This window comes from Dendrobates tinctorius, unplaced genomic scaffold, assembly GCF_039654945.1.
Source record: "Dendrobates tinctorius isolate UK_male_01 unplaced genomic scaffold, ASM3965494v1 ptg000065l, whole genome shotgun sequence".
Lineage (NCBI taxonomy): Eukaryota > Metazoa > Chordata > Amphibia > Anura > Dendrobatidae > Dendrobates > Dendrobates tinctorius.
Window position 1 is genome coordinate 33067634 of NW_027361733.1, and position 23707 is coordinate 33091340.

A 23707-nucleotide genomic window follows, 5' to 3' on the forward strand; every position below is an offset into this window, starting at 1 on the left:
GTCTTTGATTTGCTGATATACACAAAGTTTGCAGCCATTTATTTTGTCCAATATGTTAGGACAGTGCACTAAAATAGGACATCAAATGCACATGATATAAAAAATTGACTCTTTATTTTTACAACACATCATACAGTACTTGTCTAGGTCTTGGAGATGGGTTGATAACAACATGTCTCAGTCACACTGCTGGTGGTGGAGTAGGGTTTTCAAGATGTAAAAATGGAACAATTTGGCCTCCTGTGGAATTTTCTATGTACACTTCTAGCAATGCTAGACTGCAAGGAGAAGAAGAAATTTCCTTGGTCTCAGTTTATTGGATGGTCAGCTTAAAATCCGACATAAAGGGTGAGCAGCGTGCCAAGGAAGCATAGTCAAAAGACAAGGAAAGGGCTAGGGTGGGTCCAAAGGGGTAAGAAATGGAAATAGTGAGTATTAAAATAAAAAAAAAATCATTGTCTAAAATACTTTAATTCAGATATTCTCCAGTTTTGGTGGAGCTGGTACACAACTCCATTCTTGGTTTTCATGAAGGTTTACCTCCTTGAAGGTCTTCTAGAGGAAGGTCTTCCATATAGCAGAGTGCTGTATTAAATAGACAGTTCCTTCTCTATGTTCATTGTGGTGTTTACGACTTTTTGAAGCCAGATTTTCCTGCAGAGACTGCACCTTGGCAAGCAGACGTGTCACATATTCCAGGAGTTCCTTGGGCACCTATAGCACCATTCCTTCCAGGCTCTCCAGGGTAACCAGGCTCACCGTGGGCACCATCCCGCCCATCTCTGCTTGTTCCTGGTACGCCTTGTGTGCCTGAAAATATAGTAAAGATCCAATCACAAATCACATTATTACGCAAAAAATAAAGACTTGAGCCCAGATTCATCAAGAGCGGTGTTATTCATCATCAAGAGCGGTGTTATTCAAGCCAGTCTTGATGAGGATGCGTGCTGGATTCAGATGCTCCTGATTCATTAATGAATCAAGACTGCCAGACAAGTGGCATGCGTCTCCATCTTTGTCTCAACACAAATCTTACTCCAGTCAGAATGGAGTAAGATTTATTGTGTAAGGAACGCTGCTGCTCGTCATAATTTGACGAGTGAGGGTTGCCACGCCCCGTCCTTTCACCAGTGTTCACTTTGTTGCAGTGGCGTGAGAAAGCCATGTGTTGCAAAATTGTTAGCGCAGCCTTGCATTGCACCAAAATTTTGCGACACATCAAAGCCTTATAAGACCGAATTTTGGTTTGAAATCTTTGATGAATCAAGCCCATGAATTAACAAATTGCGCATTGTGTTAATGATTATACCTGGCTCTCCTTGATCACCGGATGGTCCATCAATGCCTCGTCCAACTTGTCCTTTGTCTCCTTTCTCACCTGAATTACCTAGGAAATGAGAAGATATTGGTCAGCAAGTATTACTCTTCTATAGATTCAGAACACCTTCACTTCTTAGGAACAACTACTCAATGTCTGAATTTTTTGAAGACTCTGAAAACCAAATACCCTCACAGTCTTATTGTAGACAGAATCTTACCTCTTGGACCTGGTGCTCCCAAATCTCCCGTTGGCCCTCGGTATCCTTGAGGTCCACGAATTCCTTGATGTCCTGCACGGCCAGGAGCACCCTGAGGTCCAGGTGCTCCAGCAGGGCCTGGGCGACCAACCAATCCTGGAGCTAAAGGTCTTCTTAGATTTGCTGCTAGCTGTGCAATTTGATCTGCAAGAACATGGAGCAAAGAAAGGTAGAACACATCAACTTTAGATGGAGACACACGTAGCTTCTGCCCTTCACTTGTTATCTTTATTGGGTTCTGAGTCTGAGGTGCTCAACAGGACACCGATAAATTGATCTTAACTCTTAGCATCCCATTTTATCCATATATGTTTACAAAGCTGAGTTCTAGAATAGTTTATCCATATATAGGGGGGGTTTGTGCCAAGAAAAGATTGTTCATATCAACATATTTCCCATGGTAACTATTCAAATTTAAGCCATCCTTTCCCTTCAGCCAAGTTAGAAAAGTAAAGCTCCACACTGGTTTCATAAAGAGCTGCACCAAAGGAAAAACAAACTCCACATGAGCTTCTACATTCGAATCCAGCTTGGCAACCTCCAGCTTGACATTCAGTGACTGCTCCTGATGACACCAGTATACACAGCACAGAGGTACTCACCGCTGATCATTCCACCACATAACTCCCGGATATGCTGCTCACTTGCCAGCTTGCCCTAAAACATGTAAAACATCTACTATAAACCACCAATGAAACACCTACATGAGTATAAGTCGCTATTTATGAGTGGCCAAAATGCACCAATAAATTCATGAATGCCTATATAGAAATGTGCAAGGCTCAAAATCAATAAAAAATATATTCTTGAGTGGATAACATAATAATTAAAAACATAAAAATAGACATATAAAAGTCAGACATATAAAATACTAAAGATAGGTAAATGATAATGCCAAATCAGTACAGAGTTATATTTTTATGCGCAACTACAGTATTGAGGACGAATACTCAAAAGGTACAATCCAAAATAGCCACTGCAGTATAAGTTAAGGTCTTTTTAGATACATACAAGTAAATGGGGAGAGAGTGATAGCACATGAAAGTTCACATAATGATAATAATGCATGCAGTACATTTTATGAAAGAAAACGCACCTGACGCATGTTTCGCATCAAGCGTCTTCAGGGGGTGTACTGAAATGTAGTATTCATACAAGTGAGTTTTGTCATTATCACTTCGTATTTTATGTCTGATTTTTTATTTGTCAATTTTTTTTATCCAATAACGAATATATTTTTTATTGATTTTTTTAATTCATTTTGAGCCTTGCACATTTCTATATAGGTATTCTTAGAAATCATTAATGGCAAAACGTATGGTTAGCGCAAAAGGATGGACACAGGACACAGTTCTATTTGTTTCTTTTGTATCTTTCAGCTGATCATTGTCATGCATGGACTTAAAAGGTATGAATACTGCAACCCGTCTCAGTGAAAAATGTCCTACCTTTTTGTGTATTCAGCTGCTATGCAGAGCTATGTGTCTCCAAGGTTACAGACTACAAGCAGAGATGTTTTACTCCCTCTTCTTGTGTTAGTTTAGTGATTTTAATAGTCAGGTCTATCTCAATGTCTGAATTTTACAAAGCTATTCTACTTTTGGCTTATAGATAGAGCCTCATGCAAAAATATCAGCACCCCATGTCATTAACGTTTTAAATGAAAAGAAATGTATATAAACTTGCAGGAAGTGGATAAAATGAAAAAATAAAGTCCGTCCTGTGTAAATGGTGCTTAAACTGTATATACTGTGCCTAAAAATGTGAATGTACATTAACGCTTTAGTCAAAAAGAGCAGACCTTGTGGACATCAGTTGCAGGGATTGGGAGGCAGGTGTCAGCGTTTGCTGACATTACATAGACTGGTCAGGAATGGCAGGATGGTAAAGCCTTGGTTGAGCTGCCATGGCAGGCGTATCGATGGTCAACCAAGAGAGGTGTCTGTAGTAAGTTACTTACAGGGACGCCAGATTTTCCTGTGATGCCAGGGACTCCTTGTTCTCCTTGGAAACCCATTGGACCTGGTGGGCCAGGTACTCCTAGTACGCCAGATGTACCGTTGGGTCCTGAAATACCTTTAGGGCCGGTTTCTCCTCTTACTCCTGGCTAATAGAAAGACAAAGAGCAACACGAGTCAGAAGCAGATAAATGGCACACAGTGGCAATGACATCACCACCTACAACCTTATACTAAGGACTGCTTCACCAGGTTCATTAAGACATACATAAACCAGAAGAACTTCTCCAATTTACTACCGCTTAGGTTCCCTGGTCTTCAGTAACCATAGGCCCTGAGAAATGCTGACACTATTGTATGGGTACTACTGTATGGTTCTGTGTCTACTGTTTGGTCTTTAATACTCATGGGCATATATGGCAAGAAGGGGGCTGATACTATTGTATGTAGTTTGCACAATTCTCTGCGTGCTACTATATGGTTGCCACTACTGTAATTGGCGATACTATTTTTGTCTGCTGGAACTGCATGGGAGGGGCCACTAAAAATGGCATATCTGCCACATATGATCCTTAGTATTTGCTGCATGCTTCAATGCAGACCTCTAGGTCATTTTTTAGGTGTCCTAATTTAAAGGGGTTGTCCAGGTTTGGCATGGCTCTACAGTCATATAGTCACATGACCACTTGGTTTCTTCGCCGGGACCAGAGAATCCTCACAATGTCTGAGGATTCTCAGTGTTACATAGGGTGACTGCAGACTTTTGTGAAAAACCTTGACAAGCCTTTTAAGGAAGCTACTCTTGACTTGTGAGATTCATGTAAATCCTTCAGGCTTAGATATATTGTTATCTCAGTTGTACCCTGGAAAATGGATCTTTCTCAGTATGAGGGAAATTAATTAAAATATTCATAAAATCCTCTTACCTCTCCTTTCTGTCCGACTGGGCCAAATGGTCCCTACAAGACACATAGCGAAGAAAGAAATTAACCGTGTCAGTGATTTCCGCTACCATCAATATAGACATGCCCCACATAATACGGGTGCCAATTTTGGTTTCACCGGCCAACTAATTCAGGGGCTAGCAAATTGCGAGGCAAGTGGGTCTTTGTGCCTCCATGATCTCTTTAGAACTTCTAGAATTTAAAAGGTGATAACAGTAATCACATTTATAATCTCATACATATCATATAACAGATCTGTGTGTACCCTGCTTCTGGTTATGTGAGGATATGGTCCGTGGTGGGGGTTACCCTGGACCATCCATTACTTACCATCTCCCCCTTTTCTCCTGGAAGTCCGTCAGATCCAGCAAGGCCCTAAACATAAGTAATAAATATTACTTTTAAAAAAGTCAGACCTGGTCTGGAAATATTACTAGGGTTTTAAAGATGTTATTGTCATGGGGCATTCTTATGGGGTCATTGAAATGCTGTGGTACTGTTTTGGGAGCCTGTAAGCCTGATGCTATTGTAGAATACTTTGATAATGTTATGGGGGATACAGGGGGGATATGGGGGATACAGACAAGCAGTGTTAGGGGGCTTGTACTTTTCATGAGCGCAGTTTGGAAGAATCTAAGAGTTCTGACTGGCGCTGTTATGGAACACTCAGACTATCATTGATACATAGCCACCTGATGTGGTTATAGGGGCGCTGTTATATGGTCTACTTGATTAGTACTACTTTAGGGAAATCCAATGAAGTTAAGGAAGCACTGTCAGGCTTATTACAGGTACACTTGTCCATGCATGATGAGGGGTCTAACCCAAACACACAGCTTCATAGGGATGTAATAAGGTGAGTTTGGGCCATTACACTCCTGGTCGGACTGGACTTGTGTCCATAATAAGGGCTTGGAAATGCGCCTGTAAAAGACTCGCCTGGTCTTATGTGGTTAGTCTGGTTGGAACGAGCACTATCATGGAGCACTATTACTGTATTGGCACTTCTCTTAAGTCATTCTGGTGGGCGCTGTTATGTATAATTCTAACTTTAGTTCCCCATTAGATCAGATTTAACCACCCGACAGTGGCTTTCTGGTCTCATAAACACTCGGCTAAGCCCTCATTTGTATGTACGAGTCAGGAGAGATACCTGTTTGCCCCGAATGTCAGAGAGCTATAGGCAGGTTTACAATTACAGGGCATTCTGATGCTGTTATAGAGTGACTGTTATGGAGCACTATGGTTAATGAGGATGTGTTTCGGGTTAGGTTTAATTATATAGTGGTCGGCTTGTGCTGATTGTATAATGTCCCTGAAAGCTGGCCTCTCAGTGTATGTCAGCCTCGTTGGTTATCATCCAACTCAAGGGCTGTTTGTAATATTGCAGCCTCTCGCCATGCTCACCTGGTTGCCTTTTGGGCCAGCAGCTCCGACAGGACCCTGGAGGTGAAACATTAAGGTTAAGCTGTGATTTCCATCATACATTCCTGCACAGTGTGCGGTCACTGCTCGCTGTATTCATCACTGATTAATTCAGGGTTTTAATGAGGGATTAAAGTTTAGTCACCTTACACGAGGAGTCTGTTGGTGTCAGGGCCATTATTTCTGGTTGGTTAGATCAGGGAACAGTCCAGAGCTCAGTTCTCGTCACATCCAACAAGTAGATTAATTTATCTCCTATCTATCTATCTATCTATCTATCTATCTATCTATCTATCTATCTATCTATCTATCTATCTATATCAATCTATCTCCTATCTATCTATCTATCTATCTATGTATCTATCTAATATCTATATGTCTATCCAATGCAAAATTCCTTTAATACAAGAGTCTTACTCGTTCTCCAAATCCACCACGGATCCCTGTAGGTCCAGGTAATCCAGGATCACCAATGTTGCCTTTTGGGCCCTATATGAGATATGAAAAGCATGTAAAAAAACATATATAATAATTATGATGATCATTATAACAAATCAATGCAAATTTCTTAAATTAAAGTTACTGATCTGCTATGTATCATTCAGTGGTCCAGAAGTGGATCTTGCGCAACAATGCATTGCCATTGGGTGCTGATGGACAGCTCCTCCCTCTTATCATATTGGCGTCTTATGAGGCTTCATAGTAAGTCGATGTTGTGAGATTTTAAAATCAAGCAATGTATCACTGACCTGAAAACCACGAACTCCAGGAGCTCCAATAGGTCCTGACAGACCAACACCACCCTGTGGAGAGAAATACATTCCGCTTTACGCAGTGGTGATAGTCTGGTTCAATCCCACTATAGCTGACACAGAACATAAATGAGTTTTACCATTAGGTAATTTCCATATATGAGAAGATGCACATGTAGCTTTTTTGGGGCCATATTGGGCTTGGGGTCATATAGCTATAATTGATCCTAACCCCTTCCTTATGGTCAGTTTCAACCCCAGAGGAAACCTCAAAACTTAAAGGTAGCAAATAACAGCAGAAAAAATAGTCAAGAGTGATGCCACCCTTGTGTCCTATGTTGGCTATAAAGTTTATACCATCTTTGAGCTTTCTTGCCTCACCATGGGAAGAAATGGTGATAGGATGATGGAAAACGAAATGGAAAGAAACATACTGCACTTTGAGTATTGTAAATTTCTATTTCTGAAGGTCTGACAAACATCTACAAAAGCTTCAATGAAATTATGACCAAGTAACTCATAGGTCTAGAGAGGTCATTAAGCTCTGACTAAGAAAGAAGTGAAAACTCATTGACTAGGCTGGTTTTCTAAGTCCTTTTGCCCATCAGAATGATAATGGACAGCAGTTAGGTAGTTGGCCTGAAGACCCTGAAGCTGTTGCTCTTCATATAACTAGAAGACTGGTAAAATTCTGCATGAAGCTGAGCAAGCTACTTTCTACCCCGGTGAACCCTAACCAATTGGTTTTCTGTCTACCCTCAAGAAATGTCACCATCCATCTCACTCCAACCCTATCAATCATAACATCTGTTACCCAACCTTTCCTACAAGTGTGGCCATATCACATCTAGTTCTGAATGTCCTATGAGCTCCATTCTATGGTGTAAACATCTGCTCTCGTACATGACAAAGCAGCAAAAGGACCAACATTATGTTAAAGACCATCGAGAATCACCATGTCCACTTACAGCTCCTCCTCTGGGGCCTTCCACTCCCCTCTCTCCTGGAGGTCCAGCTTCACCCTGGAACACAATATAAACCTCATGACTTAGCTTGGAGCAATCCAAGATGTTATGACAACCTAACAGCATGGCACTTTAGCGTATTACTTGGGTCTTCCGTGATTCCCAAGGGCCCATTGTTTTGTTCATGGGGCTATAAAACAAAGCATCTCTGGTGAAATTATGAAAATGATGGGGAAAATCCTAGGTTTTGTCTATATTCTATTTGTTCGCTACTAGTTTGGACAGATACATTGCCACTGGGTTGGTGGATACATACGGGAATACCTGGCTCTCCAGAGGGGCCCGCTTCTCCCAATTCTCCATGGCTGCCCTGAAAGAGTACAATTGATCAAGAACCTAATTCCTGAAATATCTAATCTAGTAAAACACTATACATGACATGACCATAGCTCATTTGTATAGTCACTTACCAGTTGACCCTTCTCTCCCTTAGTTCCAGCTTTGCCAGGAAGCCCCTATTGATTAAAAAAAATAGAAATTAAGGGCTAGGTAGTAAGTCTATGAGTAATGATACCACAGGAATATACTGTATACTTCTTAATTGAGCTATCTTAGTTATGTTTAAGCTTTTTCAATAACCTATGGTCCTTGTCATCACCATGATGCATCCACTTCTGCCTTTAGACATAGCAGACTATTGGGTGGTTTCCAGTACTGGGACTGTTGTACTAAATACTGGAATTCTGTACTTAGTATTTAACTAGGTATATTAAATGTTTTCCGAATTTCTCTAAACAAGGCCTAATTAATCCTGTTGGATCCTGAAGGTACACAGTCATTTTCACCCAATATCAGGCCCCAATCAATAGCCATTCCTCAATACATGGAGCACTTCAGTTTTTCTAACACCCTACAAAGAACTAGAGGAACCTAAAATACTTACTGGGAGTCCATTTGGTCCCTTCTCACCAGGAACTCCTGGTCTTCCACGATCACCCTAAAAACACAAGAGGCAAGAAAACTAAAATGGTGATATGTCAGAAATGGAGAGATCGTATACAGTGTCTTGATACTTTGAAAGCAAGAAGTTATTGGTAATGACCGAGGTGATGACGACATGCGAACGTTCTCGGTACAACATTATGCTCACAACTACTTGCTCTTCAACAAAGCACATATAGGGGAAGCTCCCTGTACCAGCATCTTCTATCTGAAAATCAAAATCTTCCATACTCTCTTCCCTAATGCATTTTATTGACTGACTAATCCTAATCCCATGGAAATGAGATCTCCTTCTATGTGACTTAATCAATTTCTTCCCTGGCAGTACAAACCTTCTCACCGTCCAGGCCAGACGTCCCGTCACGGCCATCCTTCCCTGGCATTCCCTACAAAAAGACAAATGGCCTAAATTAATAGTCCTTGAGAGGAAATTCACATTTGAAGGTCATGCTATGTGTATAATATATCCCAACAGTGCAGTGCAATGCATGTCACCCATATCTGTAACCGAACTACTATGCTGTTGGCTTTGACTCCATGCATATTACATCCAAAGGCTAAAGATTGCATCTCTACCCAAAGCAGCCATAGCATTAAAGTTCCCTCTGATCACTTACCGGCTCTCCTATGGGTCCTGAACCACCTGACATACCCTTGGGACCAGCTTTGCCCTACAAAAAAATTTTCAAAACCAATAATGAGTTTCATATATAGCAGAGAGATAACACATTTACACTTGATCCACATGACCCTGCAAATATAGATAGGGACTTTGGCTTTTCCTTAAATACCTGGATGTATAATTTGGTGCCCCCAGAAATATGCATCAAAGAAAGTGAGGAGGATCATGGATACTTTTTGGTATATCTTTTGTTCTACTGAAAAGACCCTAAATAATTTTGGTCTAGAATGATATATAGGTTTGTGGGAAAAGATTTAGTGTAACTTATATTTTATTACTGCTCTTTCTATATTTAGGAGTCCAATGGGTGGTCCTACTCAGCTACTGACACCCACATTATGCACAATTATATGGGAATGGTTGTCAATCACTGCACAGGATCGCCCACTGGACTCCTAAACATAGAAAGAGCATAGCTTTAAAAGGGTAGTGCCACAATCTGTCATTTTTCAGAAAGGCCAGTATCCTTAAAACTATTGCTAATAAAGAGGTAAGCTGGCAGAAAAAGTGGAAATGCAGCTTCCTTGTTAAAAATGGGCACAGCATTCAGCTGGACAAGCTACACAAGGAGGTGCATATGTGCGGGGGGGGATAAGGACAATACATTGTAGTAAATGGGGTAAAATTTGCTCATGCTTGACCTTAACTACAAGAACAACTAGAAAATGGTACCACTGGCAACAAATGATAGACTCTGGGAAGGGGATAATTAAGTGGGGGGATAGTGCAGAAATATCACACCTCTATGTAGTTGTTATGTGCTCGTTCGGCTGACAGATATCTCTCCCATACACAGGAACGCTCGGATTGGCCTAATCCTCATTTGTTTTCAAAGAGAAGGGTGGAGAAAGCTGCTCCCTCCTGAATAACAACAGGGCCGATAGTTAAAATGAAAACTGCCTGACCCTTGTCTTCCTCAACATCATCTGTCGGGGAAGAGTCGGTAGACCTCCATATACATTCAACTGTCAGCCTATGCTGCCGATACTGGGGGGTATGGCTGTCTTTAGTTTAATGTTTATGAGGTCTTTAGAAAACTACCTTCTTGTATTATAAAAATGGATGGATCTACATTTGCAACAGTCTGAGCAGTGGCATTACTAGAGTCTGATGGGCTCCGGTGCAAAATTTGGAACTGCACCCCCCAATCACATGTTGTTCAGAAGCATGGACCCTTGTAGAGTTCTAAATCCTATAAAGGCACATGTGTCCCCCCTCTCCTTTACTATGTAGTATGTCCCACATCCTGGAATATATGTTCTCCTTCTTGGTGTAAATGTCTCCCATCCTGGTATATATGTCCCCCATCTTAATATATATGTCCCCTATCCAGGGCACCTTTCTGGTATATTTTCCCCCCATTCTGCATATAAAAAAATAAATAAAAATATTCTACTCACCTTCGACCACTCCCTTGTCCTCTTCTGTAGCATTGTTTTGCCTGCTTTGGCGACACATGACGTCACTGCCATGCGACGCCAATGATTGGCACATGGACGTCAGCTGCTTGACCTCTGATTGGCTGGAGACAGAGGGTCCCTGTGCTGCAATACACTTCAGCTGAATCAGTGTTCTCGGACGCACATTCAGCTGAAGTAGACGTTGGGGTCAGCAGGCCTCCCTCCAGCACGGTGATGATCGCACCCTCTATCATTGAGTTCGTTATGCCCCTGAATCTGAGCCAACATTATGATTTTGGAAATACCAGTTTAAATTACCTAAACACTACATACACTGAATCTTTTCCCACAAACCGATATACCAATCTGCTCAGCCTCTCCTGCTCTATAACATGCTGCCTGATGATTCGACACTAAATTAACAAACTGCATTTAAGGGGGAATATAGATGTAAATCACTTACAGAGTCACCTTTAGGTCCGATATATCCCTGACTTCCTCTCACGCCTTGATCCCCCTGAAATGACAGAATACATAAAGAATTATTCATGGTTCTTGAGAAACTTTGGGGCTTAGAAATGTTAGGGTAACACTGCAGATCTTGAGGGAAGGGTTGAAGACTTATGTAATTTACTGACACAGGTAATGGCATCTATTTCTAGGTTATTTCTGTATGTGCATTTTCCTTAAAGTGACGCTTCTTTGTATAGAGCTACAGAACAGATCATTGGAATAAGCGACCAGAGGATGGGGAACATGTGTCAGGTTCATACGTACAGCTTTCCCAGGTGGTCCTGGGGTACCAGGGGGTCCTCTAAATCCAGTGGGTCCCTTTTGACAAAAAAAACACCAATAATGTATTAATTATAAGAAATCAGTTATCAACTACAATTCCCAACAAGCTTTTAGAACATGGTGGATGGTGTAATTGTACAACAGATATATAGTATATTGCATTCTTACCCTGTCTCCTGCTGCTCCTTGAGGTCCAACTAGACCCCTTGCCCCTCTGGGGCCCTGCAAAGACAAAACATCTCAGTGCTTGCCTTAGGGCAGGTGTTTCGACATTAGCTGGAAGTATAGGTTGCATACATCTCAGCTTGCATGAAGTGGTACCTACCTGTAAGCCCACACTGCCAGGGATTCCTGCTGGCCCAGGAGGACCCGCATCACCCTACGGAGAAGAACAGTTAGATGCTTTGAGAAAATGTCCAAAATTCAATTAAAGCTGCAAATTAGTTGTAATCTGAACTCAAACAAAGTCTGAAGGAATAAACAAAACTTTCCCAGTAATTACGGGTAGACTTAATGATCTGCACTGAGTTTATTTTGCCGTTTGCTCCACATGTGGTTACCAAATGACAAAGCACCAAGCTTGGGTGTGAAGCAGCGATAGAGCAATTTTGTGGAATTATGATTCAACCTGGGGCAACAATGCCTCCGATTAACTGGTCTCACTGTATGATACATAGAGGCATAACTGGTCCTGACTGAGGGTGTGATGATGAACCCACCAAGGTCTCTAGGAAAATAATCTCATATCCTAGTGATAAACAAATGTTGGAAGATGAGGCAATATCACTGTCACGTCACCTACTGCCACGCTCCTCGCTGCTCCCACTGTGCCGCCCGCAGCCGCATCCTCTGCCCCGCCTCCCGAACACCGGCTCCCCCACCTCACCCGGCGCGCTCCCGGAAGGCGCACGCATCATCCTGCGTCTTCTCCACCGCCGCCGCAGCCGGCCTTCCGTGCCCGTCGGGTGCGCCTGCGCACTGCGCGCCAGTAGTCCTGTTCCCACTGCTCCACCTCCTGGCCCCTCCTGACCCGGAAGCGCTGCCTGCAGCCCTATATCTGGTAGTCTCGCATCCTGCCCGGCGCCTGACTATCAATTGTGCTTACCACGGCTGATTCAGGTCCACTCTGCCCTGCACTCCTCCAGCCTAGCTCCCTCTCCTGTTCCCTCTGTGTCCCAGTGTCTTCTTGTGACTGCTTCCTCTGTTCTCTCCTAGTGCCTGCCTCATCCTCGGACTCCAGCCCGTTGCCGCAGTGTCCACCTCTGTCTGCCTGGATCAGTTCCTGCCTAGCATAACCCTCTGCTGTTCTCCCGCTACCCTTGGGGCTATCTCTGGTCTCTCTCTACTGTGTCCCCGGGTGTCAGCTTCCGCGGCGATAGTCTCTCTGAGGCTTGCCCCAGACGCTCCCTGTATAGGGGGTGGTCCACTTGGCCAGCTCGCCTCGAGGAGGTTCGTCGTCGCGGTCCTGCGGGTTCACTTCCGGTTCCCCTCAGTCCTACAGTATAACAGTATAGTCAGGCCATGGACCCCGCTGGCACCCCGACCCCAACCCAAAAGGAGCTCCTATTCCTAAGGGAGAATCAAGCGAGGATAATGTCCTTCCTTAAGTCCATGGAGTCCCGCTTGTCGTCTCTACAGGCCTCTGATCCTGGGACCGCCTCCCAGCTGGGCAGTCTCCAACAGGAGCTCGCTCAGCAGCGAGACACCCAGGCCCATATATTGAATTATATGGCTTCCATAGATAATCGCCTCCTTGCCCTGCAATCTGTGGCCTCGACCCCGGCCCAGGCGGCGGTGTCCCATCCGCCGCCCCGTTTGGCAAAACCCCCGCGTTATGGTGGCGATTCTAAGTCGTGCAGGGGCTTTCTAAATCAGTGTCCATTTTGAGCTATTGCCTCAACAGTACCCCACCGACAGAGCCAAGGTGGCCTTTGTCGTGTCCCATTTGGAGGGTGAGGCTTTAGCCTGGGTAAACCCCCTCTGGGAGCATGATGACCCCTTGGTCTCCCAACTCTCCACCTTCCTCGACTCTTTTCGCAAGGTGTTCGACGAGCCGGGTCGCGTAGCCTCTGCCACCGAGTCACTTTTCAACCTGCAACAGGGCACGCTCTCCGTGGGTCAATACGCCATTCGCTTCCGTACCCTGGCCTCCGAGGTTGGATGGAACAATGAGGCCTTGGTAGGAGCATTTTGGCGGGGCCTCTCAGGTCGAATTAAAGACGAATTGGCGGGACGGGACACTCCAACCTCGTTGGAGGATCTAATTTCCCTGGCTATCCGCATCGACTTGCGCTTCCAGGAGCGTTCTCGAGAGGCCGCCACGGATAGGAGGTTTCCTCATGCCCCTTCCGCTGCCCGCAGTCCACCTCGCTCACGCCCTGCTCTGGCGTCGGCTTCTCCCGCACCTGAGCCCATGCAAGTAGATCGCCTCAAGCCGGTGGAGCAACGCCGACAGGAGAGGTTCACTCAGGGTCTTTGTCTGTATTGTGGGAGTGCATCACACTTCTTGCGTTCCTGCCCTGTGCGTCCGGGAAACGCCTCCGCCTAGGACAGGTAAGAGAGGCCTCCCTAGGTACCAATGACTCCTCTCTACCCTTGACTCTTTCTGTTCTCTTGCATCTAGGTCCCAAGCGTTCCTCCGAGTGGGCTTACATAGATTCAGGTGCGGCTGGAAATTTTATTCAGCTTGAGGCAGTCAGGAGGCTTCGTATCCCGGTCAGATCCCTGGAGACTCCTCGGCAGATTGCGTCAGTTGACGGTCAACCCCTGCGGGTGTCCGTTACGCAGGTCACTGAAGAATTGGACCTTCAGGTCGGAGCCTTGCATCTAGAAAAGATTGCCTTCTATGTGCTGCCGACCCTATCACACACTATCCTGTTGGGTCTTCCTTGGCTAAGGAAACACGAGCCAACCTTGGACTGGCGGTCTGGTGACGTCGTGTGGTGGGGACAGTTCTGTCACAGAGGGTGTTTGCTTTCCGTCCAGCCAAGTAACTCCTCTCGCCCAACATTGGTATCCCCAGATTTACCTTCGGCCTATTGGGCCTATGCGGATGTCTTCAGTAAGAAAGAAGCAGAGACTCTGCCCCCTCACCGTCCCTACGACTGTCCCATCGATCTCGCTCCCGACTCTACTCCACCCCGAGGTCGGATTTATCCGCTGTCGCCGTCAGAGACCCAAGCCATGTCCGAATATGTTCAAGAAAACTGGGCCAAAGGCTTCATTCGCCCGTCTTCCTCGCCCGCGGGTGCGGGTTTTTTCTTCGTCAAGAAGAAGGACGGGACCCTTCGTCCCTGCATTGACTATCGAGGACTCAACGATATTACAATTAAAAACAAATATCCGCTCCCTCTCATCCCGGAGCTATTTGACCGTCTCCGAGGGGCGCAAATCTTTACCAAATTGGATTTGCGTGGAGCCTACAACCTAATCCGCATCCGTCCTGGAGATGAGTGGAAAACGGCTTTCAACACTCGCGATGGCCACTATGAATATCTGGTTATGCCTTTTGGCTTATGCAACGCACCCGCCGTGTTTCAAGAATTTGTCAATGATGTCTTCCGAGACCTTCTCTATTCTTGTGTGGTGGTGTACCTGGATGATATTCTGGTATTTTCCTCGGACCTGTCTACTCACAGAAAGGACGTCCGTCAAGTCTTGTCGCGCCTGAGGGAGCATCGTCTCTATGCCAAACTTGAAAAATGCGCCTTTGAACAGTCTTCTCTACCGTTTTTGGGCTACATCATTTCTAATACTGGTCTACGGATGGATCCGGGAAAATTGTCGGCCGTACTAAACTGGCCGCGTCCCCAGGGAGTGAAGGCCATCCAACGATTCCTGGGGTTCGCCAATTATTACCGGCAGTTTATTCCACACTTTTCCTCCCTGACCAGCCCTATCTCCGCTCTGATCCGTAAGGGGGCTAATCCCCACTTCTGGTCACCTGAGGCCAAAGACGCATTCCGCTCCCTGAAACAAGCTTTTGCAACGGCTCCCGTGCTCCATCGCCCAGAGGCCAACAAACCCTTCACCCTGGAGGTAGATGCCTCTGCCTTCGGAGCCGGTGCAGTACTTTCCCAGACGGCACCCTCTGGACGACTGGTCACCTGTGGCTTCTTTTCAAAGTCGTTCTCCACCCCGGAGAGAAACTATACCATTGGTGATAGAGAACTGCTCGCCATCAAGTTGGCCTTGGAGGAATGGCGGTACCTCCTCGAGGGAGCGGTCCACCCCGTCAGGATCTACACTGACCACAAGAACCTGGCATACATCCGGACAGCGCAAAGACTCAATCCCCGACAAGCCAGGTGGTCTCTGTTCTTCGCTCGGTTCGATTTTGAACTCCATTTTCGCCCTGGCGATAAGAACCTCAAGGCAGATGCCCTATCCAGATCCTTTTTGGTTACCGATTGTGAGGAAGAGCCTTCGCACATCGTGGATCCTAGCAAGGTCATGGTGGTTGCTCCTGTAAACTTGACTTCATTGCCCCCGGGTAAGACGTTTGTTCAAGAGGACAATAGGAGGCGAGTCTTACAGTGGGGTCATGCCTCCAAGCTAGCTGGCCACGGCGGTCTCAAGAAAACCCTCTCCTTCATCTCTCGTTATTATTGGTGGCCCTCTCTTGCTCAAGATGTTCGAAGTTTTGTCGCCTCTTGTCTGTCTTGTGCCAAGAATAAAGTTCCCCGACACCTACCCGCTGGTCTTCTTCATCCGCTCCCGGTTCCTTCGGCTCCCTGGCAGCACATTGCATTGGATTTTATTACCGACCTACCTCGGTCTTCGGGTCACACAGTCATCCTCGTGGTTGTGGATCGATTTTCCAAAATGGCCCATTTCATCTCCCTGCCTGGGTTACCCTCCGCTCCTGAACTGGCGAGAATTTTCATTACCCATGTTTTCCGGATTCACGGTTTTCCTCAGCATATCGTTTTGGATAGAGGAGTTCAGTTCACCTCACACTTCTGGCGAGCTCTGTGTAAACGCATGGATGTCACTTTGGACTTCTCCTCAGCCTACCACCCCCAAACTAATGGTCAGGCTGAGCGCACGAATCAAATTTTGATAACCTATCTTCGCCACTTCTCCAACGCTCACCACAACGACTGGTCCCACCTGCTCCCATGGGCCGAATTTGCCTACAACAACTACACCAACAAGTCTTCGTCTAAGTCACCTTTCTTCATCGTCTACGGACAGCATCCCAGTGTACCTTTGCCGGTACCCCCTGTCTCGGGTGTGCCGGCAGCCGACCTTCTGACCGAGAAGTTCTCCAGGGTCTGGCAGGAGACCAAGTCTGAACTTGAACTAGCGCGGGATAGAATAAAGAGACACGCAGACAAAAGGCGTCTGGATTCTCCGTTGTACCATCCCGGAGATAAAGTGTGGCTGTCCTCCAAGTTTGTCCGTCTCAAGGTCCCCTCATATAAGCTAGGCCCTCGGTATATCGGGCCTTTTGAGGTCATAGCCCGCATCAATAACGTTGCCTACAAGCTAAAACTCCCCGCCTCGCTACGAATCTCCAATTCTTTTCACGTGTCCCTCCTGAAACCTGTCATTTTTAACCAGTTTCATGCCTCTGTTGGTCACTCTCCCCAGCCAGTCTCTGGCCAAGATGTCTTTGAGGTAAAGAGATCTAGAGGGAAGACCCTCTTCTTGGTTGATTGGAAGGGTTTTGGTCCCGAGGAGAGGTCTTGGGAGCCCCGGCAGAACATCCAGGCCTCCCGCATTCTAGCTAGGTTCCTTGCCAGTCTCAGGAGGAGGGGGCGTAAGGAGGGGGGTACTGTCACGTCACCTGCTGCCACGCTCCTCGCTGCTCCCACTGTGCCGCCCGCAGCCGCATCCTCTGCCCCGCCTCCCGAACACCGGCTCGCCCACCTCACCCGGCGCGCTCCCGGAAGGCGCACGCATCATCCTGCGTCTTCTCCACCGCCGCCGCAGCCGGCCTTCCGTGCCCGTCGGGTGCGCCTGCGCACTGCGCGCCAGTAGTCCTGTTCCCACTGCTCCACCTCCTGGCCCCTCCTGACCCGGAAGCGCTGCCTGCAGCCCTATATCTGGTAGTCTCGCCTCCTGCCCGGCGCCTGACTATCAATTGTGCTTACCACGGCTGATTCAGGTCCACTCTGCCCTGCACTCCTCCAGCCTATCTCCCTGTCCTGTTCCCTCTGTGTCCCAGTGTCTTCTTGTGACTGCTTCCTCTGTTCTCTCCTAGTGCCTGCCTCATCCCCGGACTCCAGCCCGTCACCGCAGTGTCCACCTCTGTCTGCCTGGATCAGTTCCTGCCTAGCATAACCCTCTGCTGTTCTCCCGCTACCCTTGGGGCTATCTCTGGTCTCTCTCTACTGTGTCCCCGGGTGTCAGCTTCCGCGGCGATAGTCTCTCTGAGGCTTGCCCCAGACGCTCCCTGTATAGGGGGTGGTCCACTTGGCCAGCTCGCCTCGAGGAGGTTCGTCGTCGCGGTCCTGCAGGTTCACTTCTGGTTCCCCTCAGTCCTACAGTATAACAATCACCACATGAGTGAAGTATTACTTAGACTGTGACACAGCTATATGGCTTTTGAGATAGTAACAAGCATCCAAGACCTTGAGGGCCCATAGTAAGACTTTTTCATTTGTAAGAAAGACATCCAAGTACAACCCCTGTTTCTAGAATTGACTAATTATCCCTGGCAAAATCTGCATCTCTCCATGTATTGTGCGATGAGATTCCTGCTTTAGACATTGAGCAATGCGGTTTTCTTAATGTGGCTGCTACCAAGGGCTAACAAGAAACTATAGGGCAATGCATAAAGTTGGGTCTCACTCAACAATGTCTATGCCAACATTACCATGCATCATTCTAGTGTCCTGGGCATCCCAGCATTACCTTCTGACCATCCTTTCCAAGTTCGCCTCGTTCTCCTTTGTGTCCTGTGTGTCCCTGTAAAGAACAATGGGATGGTTAATACATGGACGTCACAGACAAAACTACGAGATTATCCATCTAAACTATATTTGTAACAGATCAGTATGGGATCCAACATGGTGAAATCCAGTAGATCTTACTGATTAAAGATCCAAACCATGAAGAATTCAGTAGATCCAGAGAACCATGCAGAATTTGTTAGATCACACCGTGTATTGCCAGAACATGACTTCCTGCAGCACAAGTATGACGTAAAGATACAGAAGCATTTTCGGACACCCATAGAAATCAGTAAGAGGCCGTCCTTTAGTTTGATGGGGTTTGGCTCTGGCTTGTATCTGGGAGTCTAAAGCAGGTCAATCCTTTAATGCTCAATGTAGGAAAGGTAACATATCTAGATGAAATACAGGAGATTGGGCCACACTGCAATGCTGAAGACTTTATGGGGGTATTTAGTTTTATAACCCCCCAAAAATCTGCTTTTATATAAGTGCCCCGTTTCTAGAAAAGGTTATTGGCTGGGTTCCAAGATACTAAAAAGGGTATGGTTTATGAAAGAGGTGTGGCCTAGCTGTAGAAATATGAAGAGGTTGGAGCCGGCAGAGAGATGTGACTGGAGATGTGGCGGTGCGGCTGGAGCAGTTTGCCCACAAGCCTCCTTCCTCTAGTACCCCGATTAAAAGCTCAGAGTCTGATACACAGGGGATTAGAGGAACCCCTGGTGAAGAGTCCCGCTTTATGGCATTATCCATGGAGGAGGAGGAGACTGAATCCCATGAGCTGGAGTGACCCCTCAAAGGCATAATAGTTCATCTGCAGCTCCTAAAGGGTAAAGCTGTGTTCTTGAAGAGATCTCCCAAGGGGCAATCCTCCTTCCTGTAAGATGTCCTCAGTGCAGTTAATAAATGTAACTTTACTCTCAATACACTGATGGAACAAGTTGGCCATTTACAGAAATCTATTTCTATAATACGTCATGTACAGAAAGGGGCAGAATGCACCACAACAGTGGAACGCAGAGTTAGTGAGTTAGAGGATGCTCTCCCGCCAGTCCGCAGAGATATACAGAGTCACACACAGGCAGTCGCAACTCTGATTGCTAAGGCTGATGCCCTCAAAAACCATTAGAGACGCAATATCAGAATGGAAGAGTTTCATGAAAAGGCTGAGGGAAACGGCCAGGATGATTCTTTTTTAGATGGTTACTGGATACCTTTGAGGATGAGAACACTGGGCCTGCAATACTCAAGGCTCTCCCCGGTCAAACTCTGAGTGGTCACACTCAGATGGCTGGTCAGTCATGACCAACCAATTTGGCAGGAGGCTAGAAGGGCCGTTGATGCCGAAAGTCCTTTATCTCACTACTTGCTATTAATTCCAACAGGTTCTCTCCATTGCAGGACTGAGCCTTCATTTCATGCTAATATGCGACATTAATATTATCAGGGCTGGAATTTATGGACCAAACCTTTGTGTTCTTTCTACTTTAATTTGAACATTAGTGTGGCGAGACCTCTGCCAAGACACTAACAGAATGGTATATTGACAAACTGAAGAACTTGGAGGCTTAGTCTAATTTTACATAAAGGTATTCCATTTACGCATATTGACTTTTTTTAAGAGTCTGAAGGTAGATTTGCCATGCTTAGATGTAAAATCCAAAACTTTCTACTGTACAAGACCCTGACATGATGTGTGGGAGATATTGGAGCCTGTCCTCCAGTTCAACTGGCAATAGGTAAAATTCTCTACCACACAAAAAAGTCTATCTCTAAACATTGGCTGTCCAATACTCCACCCACAATAGAGTAAGTGGTCCACTTCCTAAATACTACTTTTTAAGAATATACAGTTGTGCTCAAAAGTTTACATACCCTGGCAGAATTTTTGCTTTCTTGGCCTTTTTTCAGAGAATATGAATGATAACACCAAAACTTTTTCTCCACTCATGGTTAGTGGTTGGGTGAAGCCATTTATTGTCTAACTACTGTGTTTTCTCTTTTTAAATAATAATGACAACCCAAAACATCCAAATGACCCAGATCAAAAGTTTACACACCCCATTTCTTAATACCGTGTATTGCCCCTTCTAACATTAATGACAGCTTGAAGTCTTTTGTGGTAGTTGTGGATGAGGCTCTTTATTTGCTCAGATGGTAAAGCTGCCCACTCTTCTTGGCAAAAAGCCTCCAGTTCCTGTAAATTCCTGGGCTGTCTAGCATGAACTGCACGAATGAGATCTCTCCAGAGTTGCTCAATGATATTGAGGTCAGGAAAATGAGATGGCCACTCTAGACCCTTCACTTTGTTCTGCTGTACCCAATGACAGGATGACTCGGTCCTGTGTTTTGGATCGTTGTCATGTTGGAACATCCAAGTATGTCCCATGCGCAGCTTCCGGGCTGATGATTGCAAATTTGCCTCCAGTATTTGCTGATAACGTGATGCATTTATCTTTCCTTCAACTTTGACCAAGTTTCCTGTGCCTCTGTAGCTTTGACCCCAAAACATCAGCGATCCACCTCCGTGCTTTACAGTAGGAATGGTGTTCCTTTCATCATAGGCCTTGTTGACCTCTCTCCAAATGTAACGTTTATGGTTGTGGACAAAAAGTTAAATTTTGGTCTCATCATTCCAAGCTACCTTGTTCCAGAAGTTTTGAGGCTTGTTTCTGTGCTGTTTTACGTATTGTAGGAGAGCTACTTTTTTGGCATTTCTTCTGGCGACTCGACCATGCAGCCCATTTTTCATCAAGAGTCTCCTTATTGTGCATCTTGAAACAGCGACACCGCTAGTTTTCAGAGAGTCCAGTATTTCAGCTGATATTATTTGTGGGTTTTTCTTTGCATTCCGAACAATTTTCCTGGCAGTCGTGGACAAAATTTTTGTTGGTCTACCTGACTGTCATCTGACGTCTCAGCGCATCGAGCACAATGACGTCACTACACGGTGCCTGCTGCACTGTAACGTGTGGCGCTTTAGAACGTGCTAGAGACCGGTATAGTGAGTGTATGAGGAGGAGAGGTGAGCATTGTATTTTTTTTAATCAGTTTGTACATTTTAGTGGTCATAATATTGTATGGAGGACTATAGGGAGTGCATGATACTACATGAAAGGCTATGAGGAGTGCATTATACTGTATGGAGGACTATGGGGAGGGCATTATACTATATGGAGGACTATGGTGTGCATTATAATTATACTATATGGAGGACTATGGGGAGTACATTATACTGTATGCAGGACTATGGGGTGTAGTATACTATATGGAGGATTATGGAGGCACATTATACTATATGGAGGACTATGGGGTGCATTATACTATATGGAGGCCTATGCGGAGTACATTATACTGTATGGAGGACTATGGGGTGCAGTATACTATATGGAGGATTATGGAGGCACATTATACTATATGGAGAGCTATGTGGCACCTACTATATTTAGAGGGCTATGTGGAAGCCTTTATACTTTATGGAGGTTTATGTGGGTGTCATTATACTGCATTCAAGTAGTTATACAGTGTGAAACTTTGTGTGAGGTCTATCATACTATGTGGAGGGCTGTATGGGGGCCAATATACTGTTTGAAGGGCTAGTGGGGGCCAATATACAGTATGGTGAGGTGTGGGGCCATTATTCTCTATGTAGGCCCATTACACTGAATGGAGGGCTGTATGGGGGTTACAGTTGGGGGATCATACTTTGTTGTAGTCACTATACTTTGCCAGGGAAGTTGAGTACAGTGTGGTCATCATTCTGTGCATGTGGAATGTACTGTGGAGGAATTCACTGTGGGGGTATCATACAGTGTTTGTGTGGCACAAAAAATTACTTTGTAAAGACTGCAAAGTTGTGACATATGCTCTTCTGTGACTCATCCAAATATTTTTTTTTTTTGTTGGGGGGCCCAATTAGAACTCCTGCCAAGGGGTCCCATGATTTCTATGTACATCCCTGTTCTCGGTTTACTCTTGTACTGGAGGAGAAACAACTTAGGGTCCCGTTTCACTTAGTGATGCACCAGCGATCCCGACAACGATACGACCTGTAAGGATCGCTGGTGCGTCACTAAATGAACGCTAGCAAGCTGCCAAACAGGCAGATCTCTTCAGCAACGCAGCAACGATCCAGCGATCAAACACAGCGATGCATGCTGGCCAGCGGGACGCTGACGATGAAAAAATGGTCCAGAACATTCCTGCACGATCAGCGATATCTAGCAGGGGGGCCGGTCGCTGCTGCGTGTCACATGTAGCGAGATCGCAGGCGAGATCGCTGTTGCGTCACAAAATCGGTGATGCATTAGCGATCTCGCTAGCGATCTTGCTATGTGAGACGGGGCCTTTATTTGCACATGAACACTGAAAAATTGGTCTTTATCTGTATGTACTTATACTGGATTGCATTGCAAACAAGGGTGGGGGGTTGTTGGAATCGGAATAAGCAGGTTGGGGTAGAGGGTTGTTGTAATTTATTCCCAAGATCTGAAGTGAATGCTCTTTTCATATGCTGTATTCTATTATGCATTTTCCTTTGTATATTGTTATGTTTACACCTCAATGAAAAGTTTTGATTAAAAAAAGAGTTGTGGTCTGTGGAAATTAACCAATAATCTTCAATAGTAATTTTTTAAGCCACCATATGAGCAACTATTGGGATTTGATTTTCTTGGGGGTTCCAATCAATTCTGAAAATTACCTTAAATCCTGGCATTCCCGGGGGGCCAGGTGGTCCTGGAGGGCAAACAGCTGGACACTGGTGAAGAAACATACCTAATTAATTGCACAGGTCACCTCCAACTTTTGACCTTGGTTTTAATCAATATGCATAATATTATTATTAAAACTCAGGAAAAGATACAATACATGGCTGAAGGTTAAAGAAAAATTCCACAACTCCAGTCATCCTCAGACCCAAATGAAATCATGATGCATTGCAGCAAGACAAGGAGAATACCCATGTTTCAATTCATCGGTGGATACATGATAGGACGCAGATGTGAAGACCATCCTAAGGGCTAATTTATATCTTCAGTCCTAATTATTAAACTAGTCATTAATAGGATATATTTATTTATAAGATCTAGTCATTGCATCATCTCTGAGAGGATCTACTCATTAATATGGTCTAGTCATTGATGGTATCTAGCCAAATGGTCTAGGCATTGATGAGATTTAGCCATTGATTTAGTCAATGGATCCAGTCTTTGACAAGATTAAATAATTGGACCTAGTCATTGATATGATAAATGTATTTGCATGATCTCACCATGATGAGATCTAGTCATTAGTGAAATAGATCTAG

At 45.2% G+C, this 23707-nt stretch overlaps 1 protein-coding gene across 1 annotated transcript in view; it reads right to left on the reverse strand.

The window, feature by feature from the left end:
• Window positions 1–97: 97 nt before the first annotated feature.
• Window positions 98–23707, reverse strand: part of COL9A3 (collagen type IX alpha 3 chain) — a 73626-nt gene continuing 50016 nt past the window's right edge. Inside the window, exons 11-32 of the mRNA XM_073580923.1 lie at window positions 23102–23158; window positions 18362–18415; window positions 11826–11879; window positions 11669–11722; window positions 11483–11536; window positions 11169–11222; window positions 9241–9294; window positions 8956–9009; window positions 8565–8618; window positions 8092–8136; window positions 7938–7991; window positions 7625–7678; window positions 6654–6707; window positions 6322–6393; window positions 5887–5922; window positions 4810–4854; window positions 4462–4494; window positions 3538–3684; window positions 2180–2234; window positions 1539–1721; window positions 1310–1387; window positions 98–810 (exon numbers count right to left, since the gene is read on the reverse strand). Of these exons, the coding sequence (XP_073437024.1) occupies window positions 629–810; window positions 1310–1387; window positions 1539–1721; window positions 2180–2234; window positions 3538–3684; window positions 4462–4494; window positions 4810–4854; window positions 5887–5922; window positions 6322–6393; window positions 6654–6707; window positions 7625–7678; window positions 7938–7991; window positions 8092–8136; window positions 8565–8618; window positions 8956–9009; window positions 9241–9294; window positions 11169–11222; window positions 11483–11536; window positions 11669–11722; window positions 11826–11879; window positions 18362–18415; window positions 23102–23158 (1527 nt within the window). The 3' untranslated portion in view covers window positions 98–628. The remainder of the gene's footprint in view (window positions 811–1309; window positions 1388–1538; window positions 1722–2179; window positions 2235–3537; window positions 3685–4461; window positions 4495–4809; window positions 4855–5886; window positions 5923–6321; window positions 6394–6653; window positions 6708–7624; window positions 7679–7937; window positions 7992–8091; window positions 8137–8564; window positions 8619–8955; window positions 9010–9240; window positions 9295–11168; window positions 11223–11482; window positions 11537–11668; window positions 11723–11825; window positions 11880–18361; window positions 18416–23101; window positions 23159–23707) is intronic.